The sequence below is a fragment of the Erpetoichthys calabaricus genome, chromosome 4, assembly GCF_900747795.2.
Source record: "Erpetoichthys calabaricus chromosome 4, fErpCal1.3, whole genome shotgun sequence".
NCBI lineage: Eukaryota > Metazoa > Chordata > Cladistia > Polypteriformes > Polypteridae > Erpetoichthys > Erpetoichthys calabaricus.
Genome location: NC_041397.2, coordinates 276,095,144 through 276,103,236, shown reverse-complemented (window position 1 = coordinate 276,103,236; position 8,093 = coordinate 276,095,144). Strand labels below are relative to the sequence as shown.

Sequence of the window (8,093 nt, the reverse complement as noted above, 5' to 3'; positions counted from 1 at the left end):
CCACTGACAAACAGACACCATGTTAACATCAACTTTTCTCAGCATTTTGAACATCATAGACTCAGAATCAGAACTTAACTCGATAGTGATTTTTAGACCCCATCATCAAACTTACATGGAAGTAAAAACAGAATAATGCAAAATTAAAAACAAAGGACTCATAGTACATGGGACTAAAAAGGTGCTGAACAACCATTTATATGGAAATATGCATTGAGTGCTAGTAGTAAGCTAAAAGGAGGCGACTTGCCAGAAATATCTTTTCATTCTGTTAACATTGTATCAGAGAAGAAAACTTACCTTAAGACATCTTTCTGTGCTGCATGTCACTGAAGATGTTTATCCAGTACTACCATTCTTCTCACACATTCCAAAAACATGAATATTAAGGAAATTGACAACTCTAAGGACATCTTCACAGTTATTTTGTTTGGACCAGATGCGATTTAGTAACTCCAGTTCGTTTAGGTGGATGTGAACACACAAATCACACTCTAATGCAGACCTAAACACCCTTTGGAAAGGGTGGTCTCAGTGTGGTACCTTGGAGCAGTTTGCATGAGGTTTGATTGTGATCCAGCACAGAACTGATTTTACTACATGAATTTTGTGCATTATGTGTGACATTTTGCATGCTGTGGTAATCAAGCTAGACTTCTTCTGTCTGTAATTGGAGAATCACATTCATGGTATAATGAGTTGCGGGTTAACACGGAGTATTAGAAACTATAAAAAGGTAAAAACAAACATTCTAAAAAATAAACATTAATGACAAATATGTACAAGAGTTCAGACAGCAGACATGTGATTTGAGAAAAACTAAATTGAGGATGCATTCATATTGTGAGTACTGGATAATAAACATGCTACATCATACAGTTAAATGAAAAGTCTAAGTCTAAGTCTACTGTTTTAAAACTGAAGCACATCATCAACAGAGCTTGTCTTTTCTTGTACACTCGGCTATTTAAAACGTGTCCTTCAGTGCATAAACTTGGTGGCGCAAAATTTTCAATTAGTCTTCCAGTTAATAATTATGGAAAATGTAGCAGCATGCAAATACCTGGAATGAAAATGTTTCTGCCCAATGAAATAAGTCCACAACATACCCAGAGGATTTTTATTTATATGTTTAGTTCACTTGAAAGTTTACAGTGTGAAAGGCAACCGAGCTAACTGGAAATTGAAATAAAGTAACGAAATGGACTATGAGTGTGAAAACGCCTTAAAAGTCACCCTACGTGAAAGACTGTGGGCAGGTAAAAGTGCGAGGGTGTCCTATCATGCACTGGTATCCAGGTAGGCTCTGGTTTTGCACAGCCCTGTTACAGAATGAATGAGTGTTGGCCTAAAAAATTTGAATCTGAGAGAAAAAGTAAAACTTCACAGATGAAATGATCAGGCTAGGGCCATTTAGTTGTGAAGAACCAGAGCTAATCACTGTGCCACAATGCCACATTATTTCAAAACTACTTGTAACAAATGACTGTAGGAACTGAAAAGAAATAAAAACATTTGGCACTTAAAGAGTGATACTTGGTTTGATTATACTGTACTGTACACCAACACCATGAAACAACCAGCTTCCATTCTTTATTATCTCTTTTAATGTATTTAAATAAGGTAGGCTGGAAAACACAATTTTTCAAACAGGAGAAATCTCATGTAATAATTTGTGTTGGGAATTTCAGTTGGTTGAACATATTCTTTTTTTAATGATTGTCTTTATAACACAGTATATGTAAAGTTTGTTCAGAAATAATAAAATATAAATTAAAAAATACATTCAAGGAAAAATGTAGGGAATAATTCTAAATAATTTTTCTCTGATTTCCTTAAGACTTTCGTAAGACTGAAAGTAAAATGTAACTGTTATAAAAGAATGTATACTGTATGAATAAAAGTTATTATATATTTTTTAATAGTTTGCATTTTGTACTTTTTATTTGGTTATTAATAATGATCTAAAATCTCAAATAAAAATTTCAGATTTACAAAGCAAAGCAGTGCTACTGTAATGTATATGCATAAACATCGCAGTGTCGTATGCCACTTATTTCTCATTAAAAATCTGAGATTTCCTTGTGTACACATTGTGGACACTGCATTGGATAAAAAGCAATGTAGAAGCAATGAACAAGTGCATTACGAAAAATAACTTTTGTTTTTCTTACAGTCTCTTTGATGTACCCTTCTTGAGCCGTTAAGAGAAATATAGCTCTTATAATATATTTCATTATAGCGTATATAAGTCATTAACTTTTTACATATAAAACAAATATACATAAAGTTTCTTACAGTAGTTCACAGTGTGGAGATCCCACATTTAAGAGAAGAATAAATCTATGTATGGCTTTGCAAAAGTACATTACAAAGAGTAAGATGCTATTCATTTGTTCAGAAGTGTTTTAAGTGAACGTGTTAATGTGCTTACAATAGCATACATGGTAGTTGAATGTCGTGCCAACACTTTAACGTTCTGGCCACAGGGAACGCTACCTGTTGCTGCCTCAGCTGCTTTGAGCAAACAAATATAGTTCATTACCACCTCATCTACTTTAGCTACGATCTCCCGTTGCTGAGTTTCATCCTCCATAGCTTTCACTAAACACATGCAGGCTTCTGTTAAGGAGCAGAGAACCTGGAAACTGGAAGTCACAACCAGAATCATTTCTTCTGGACTTTTTTCTGCCTGAGATATTTTCTTACATGCACTTCCCAGCTCCTTGGACTCAACTGACAGTAGCTGCTTATACTGTGAAAGTTTGGATTCCTGAGGCTCACATTCTCTGCCTTCCTTCCTCCCAATACTGGAGCGAACTAGTGCAATCAATTCTCTTGCGTCTTTCTGTGCAATGGAAAATCCCTCTGGAAGTGAATAAGTTTTGTCCTTCAGTTCGTTAATCCGACTAATTCTTGCATCAAAGCTCAAGTCATTGAAATCAACCTCACCGTTCTGGTGATCATTTATAATGACCTCGGTAGAAGTCACAGTTTTTACAGGATCAGGTGTTTCATTTTGAAGATCAGCAGCTGATGCCTGATCAGTTGTTGGTAATGTCCCTGAAGGTGCCTGTGAACAGTAAAGCCTGGAGAGTTTATCTTCATCCTCCTCTTCCTCGTCGGCCTTGCTGCCTTTATTAAGAAAACAATAGCTAAAAGGACCATGGCACCTCCACGTGCTTGTGTCCAGCTTTGGCAAATTCCTGAATTGCTTGGCATCTCTATGCACTGGCATCACAACCGAAGACCTCCTCTCCTTAGTGTCACTCATTATGGACCAACATGAGGAGCTGGTAGCAACAGAACTTTGAGAGAAACTTTTGGACAATCTTTTCCCGAAGGGAAGGTCGATTCTCTTCTGCGATTTGCATTCGGCGGGTTCTGGAGACTGCAGGCATTTGGAGCCGAGACTGGATTTGGTTCTCTCAAAGAGCACTTCAGCACTGCCAGATCCTGCCGTCACACTGCTGTTGCTCCTCTTTAGTATTTTTCCCTTCTGTGGATGTCTTAGATTCCCCCCACTGAGATCAAAGGGTGTTAAGCTCGAGGATGTTGATTGAGCATGGTCCTCCTTGGGTAAGTCTGTGATTTCTTGACTTGGCACATTAGAATCTGTGCAAATGTTTGATGGCAGTGGAATGGGCTTGGCTTTGACCTGTTTAGAAAAAGCTGCGGACATGCCTCCTCTTCTTGCCTTCTCGAGTTCTGTGCAAACTACACTAGGGGTATTAGAAAAACAGAGAGAATCGTTAAGCATCTCCCTGACAACATGCTTAGTTTCAAAATCAGGTTTGAACTGTTCATCCTCATCCCATAAACGTCCAGGAGTCCTGGCACCACTTTCTTGTGATTTCCTTTTACTCAGACATAGCAACATTTCCAAATCACATTTCTGGTCTAAATGCCCTTCAAGACAGGGTAGCGAGTTTCTCCTCTCTGTTACATCTTTCACTTCACGATTGTTTAGGGGTTTCTGAGCATGCAAATCAAGACTTGTCTTCAACTTACTTGGTAAAGTGGCCGAGAAGAAATGCTTAGGAAACTTACTTACACTTGAGTTGGAAGACCCCGTTGGCACTACTCTTTGCTTTTCAAGGAGCTCAAATGTCGGTGGCATGCAGGGGGACTTGGCACTCGAGTTAGCTCTACCCCTAACAAGCTCTAGAAATCCTGGCTTAAAACATGCATGCTTTTTATTGTCCTTATTTCCCTCCTCAGCCCTCCAGCTCTTTCCTAAACCTACCGGCCGTTTCAGCTTTCCACTCTGATACATCTGAGATAAAGTAAGAAAATTTAACATTTGGTTATAAGCTTCACTGTTACTCCCTTCTTTTGCGTTATTTTTACAAGTGCCCTGCTTCACATAAAGATCAGACAAAATATTCCTTTTTGCTGTACCTGTGGTTTCTTTTATCTTGGGCATCCGATGACACCCATCTCTTAAGGTGCCAAATATTGGTTCAGAGTTTGATGATGCATGCAAATTAGGCAGTGTTTTCCTATGAAATGTCCCCTCTGCTTGTTGATGATCTTTACTCTGAGTCCCGTGGCTTGACAGCAAATGAGATTTTTCATCAGATGTCATGTAACTTAAATTTTTTAGAGATGATTCTGTGATTATGTGCTTACTGTCCGGCGTGCACATCGGGGAGTCCACTGGAGTAGCACACGTACTACTGCCAGTGCTGCAGCCGGCATCAACAGAAGAACATTGGGAACTCTGGAGAGAAAAATGGCCCTCGCTTTGCAAAGAGGACATTCGTTTGGCCAAATGGTATTCACAGAGCCTGGGCACAGTTTGCTCAGTGGGAAGGGGCTTGGACTGGGGATCGTCAGCAGGGAAGCCGATTTCTTGTGAGTCACTTATTTCTTTGGTCACAGGCACAAATGTGGTATCTGCATGGACGTTCCCTTCCTGCCTGTGCTCAGAAGTGTTGCATTGCTCTCCTTTCAGTTCAACTTCCTTTCCTTCTATTTCGGGTCTGCAAACAGTGGATCCTTTCACTGAGCTTTTTTCATTTGCAACCCCGAGAACTTGTTTCTCCACCGCTTTAACGTCCGAAAGCGGGTACCACCTTTGGCTTTTTTCACGGAAAGATGTTCTTTCTAGGTCAAATTGGCTTAGACGATGGGCATCCCTTGAAGTAAAAGTATTGTACTTTGCAGCAGGGTTGATCTCCTCATTTGTCTCCATCTTCTTTGCTTGCTGTCTTTTAATAGTGGCACTGACTTCAAATTGTACTCTAGGTTCCATGTCCCCCTGTTTAATTTTTCTCTTGCAAGAGTATACCAACGATCCCATATGCAGCTTACTAAAGTAATCTGTGACCGATTTAGTCTCCATCGTCTCTGGCTCCATTTCAATGTCATCAGAGTGAATTATCTGCTTGGAGGGCACTGCTTTATTCTGCATTTCAGTGTCCTGCCGACCCATGGGCTTGAGAGCTGCATCCCCGCTCTCACAAGGAGAGACAGGAAATTCGGTTTTCTCTTCCACCAATGGCTGGTATCCTTCAGTGGTTGCTACAAATAGGCGCATTGAGTTCTCTGAAAGCTTCTGTGCTGCAGCTAGTTCAGAATTCTCGGTCATTTCAGAGGAGTTTGTTTCATTTCCAGAATCTGAAGATGACTCGGGACTATAAGCCCGTGATATCGTTACACCTGTATGTCACAGAAAGATAAACAGCTGATTAATAAAATACATTAAAGGCACTATACACAGTTTTAACAGTGCATGTTTTATTAAAACAAAAATAATGTGGTGAAGTGAATGCATTTTTACAAAAAAAGAAAGAGAAGACATTATCAGAAAAATGACACACCACAGCAGATGAGCTATGCTGTTGAAATTAATAGGTGACATATGGTTTATGGAAAAATGAAAATGAACTCTGGAATGGATACAATGCAAAAAAAAAAAATTTACATCAATGAATAAATGTTACTATGGTGTAAGAACCTGAGCTATCGTCTGTATGTTGAAGGGTCTGCTCTTCAGATGCTGCCAAGGCTTCCAAGGCTTGGAGAGTGGAAACCACGGCATCGTCCAGTGCTTTCTCTGTGCCGCTGTCACTTTGAGTTGGAATTGCATCAATCAGAGAGACAGGAATATCATCTGTGCTGTTTTGGGTGTTTCCTTCAATACCCTGAAGTCCATGGTTCTGAGTGTCTTCCTCATCTGAACTATCTCTAAAGCCAGGTGGGGGAGCAGCAATGGCAAGGTTTAAAGAATGCAGAAGAAAATCGTTATCTTCATCATCGTCACCTTCAGGCGGAGGAAGAGATGTGAGATCAATAATATCATCACTGGAACCTGAAAGACTCAGGAGAGTGCTTTTGTCCATCTCTCCAATAACAATGTCCTCTTCACAGCTGGCTTCATCATCATCCTCTGCATCATCTGTGTTTTCTGCATAGCAGATATCATGCAGCAAAGGCTCTTCAATGCCTTCGGCATTGCCAAATATTTTGGCATCATTGATATTGGCATAAACAGTATGAGTTGCAAAATGGAATCCTTCAGGGTCTGAAGATGGGTCCATAACCTTAAGGTCACCATCAGTGTGTAGAAACAATGACCTTTGCTCATCTAGTACCTCTGGACTTTCATCCATTAATCGTTCATATCCAAGATTTTGTGGATTAATGCTATCCAAGTTATGATCTCCAAATATAAATGAAACTTTAGCACTTCGTGGAGAATCCTGTGCTTTATTCCCTGCTACACTCAGAAACGATTGAGCACGCACACCTCCGTTGCCTAATTCCATGGCTTCTCCTGGCTGAAGGAGGTTTTGACCATAACTTGTTTTATGAACCTTGGTAAGATACATAGGAGTTCCTTCATTTTGGCTACTCGGGCTGTCCAAGAAATTTGAAGCATTGTCACTTGGATCTTGAACACAAGGCTGGTCTTCCCCCATTGTAAATGACGTGCTATATGTCCAATCAGTTTCATGAAAATTATACTTTGACTTTTGATCTGAACCTAAAACAAAACAAAAATGGTTAATTATAGCAGAAGAGATGTTAGAATAAAACAAAAAAAAATACCTTTAAAAATTATTTTAAAAAATTTGGTCATAATTTTATTTTGTAAACTTAACCAACCTTTATACAGTGTTGTATTGTGGCTACGACATTTTAAGCCCCAAGACTGTCAGATTAATTCTCACATTTGACTGACAGTCAGACAGTTATGATCTTTGTTCATTATTATTTATCTATATATTTATTTATTAACTGCTTTGAAAGATTATATCTTTTGTAGCACACACACTCACATAGGGATCATCCACACAATGCTATTGAGGTAAGCACATTGATACCACCCACTGGGGAAACTAACAGCCTCTGTCCTTTCATTTGCAGACAGTTGTTTAATCACCAGTTAGTTTGTCTAATGTGAGGAATATGTTGCAAACATTTTGAGCTCATCATCTTACTGTTGCATTTGTGCAAACAATTCTAAGTAGTGCTTATTCAATTTATCAGAGCACAAAATCATTTATTTGATAGCGACAGAGGCTTTCAGTGTGTGATTTGAGAAAAATCAGGCAGGCTGTTTCGGTAAACACTATGCTCATCAAAGCAGGCAGAAACAAAAAAGAGCAAGAAGAATTCCTGTGTCTTTAAGGAGGCAGGAGATCAAAACTAAAAGAAAACCAGAAAACAAAGTCGCTCAAGAAGCTAACCATGTTTATTGATAAATCTTAGTGCAGAGACTAAATTAACCATATCTTGGGAATTAATAGATGACTACCATGATGGGCACTTGATGTGCATGTGCAAATTCACCCAAACAATGCACAATACTGTAAGCATAAAATGACGCAGATAATGTCATCAAATAAATAAAAAATAAAAAACAAAAAACATAAACAAAAAAGCACTTACAAAAGTTTGCTTAAACTTGATAACAACTGAATGCAACAATCTCAATATTTTAAAGTGCATGCAGTAAGTAATTCAGTAATGTACAGCTGTATATTCTACAGTATTTACTAAGTCAGTTATGCTTATGACAGCATCTCCAGCACTACATGCTTCCCAAGTCAGTCATGAAGTAACTAATATTCTCAAAACTGCTT

At 38.8% G+C, this 8,093-nt stretch overlaps 1 protein-coding gene across 7 annotated transcripts in view; it reads right to left on the bottom strand.

Annotated features, from left to right (window-relative positions):
• Positions 1-1,106: 1,106 nt before the first annotated feature.
• Positions 1,107-8,093, bottom strand: part of frmpd4 (FERM and PDZ domain containing 4) — an 821,848-nt gene continuing 814,861 nt past the window's right edge. For 6 of the 7 annotated variants that reach the window (XM_051925669.1, XM_051925670.1, XM_028800823.2 and 3 more), the window contains 3 exons: positions 5,963-6,991; positions 4,402-5,664; positions 1,107-3,717 (listed from right to left, as the gene is read on the bottom strand). In XM_051925669.1, the coding sequence (XP_051781629.1) occupies positions 2,390-3,717; positions 4,402-5,664; positions 5,963-6,991 (3,620 nt within the window). In that variant the 3' untranslated portion in view covers positions 1,107-2,389. Of the gene's footprint in view, positions 3,723-4,401; positions 5,665-5,962; positions 6,992-8,093 lie in introns of all 7 variants that reach the window. The other variant, XM_051925673.1, reaches the window with a different exon arrangement.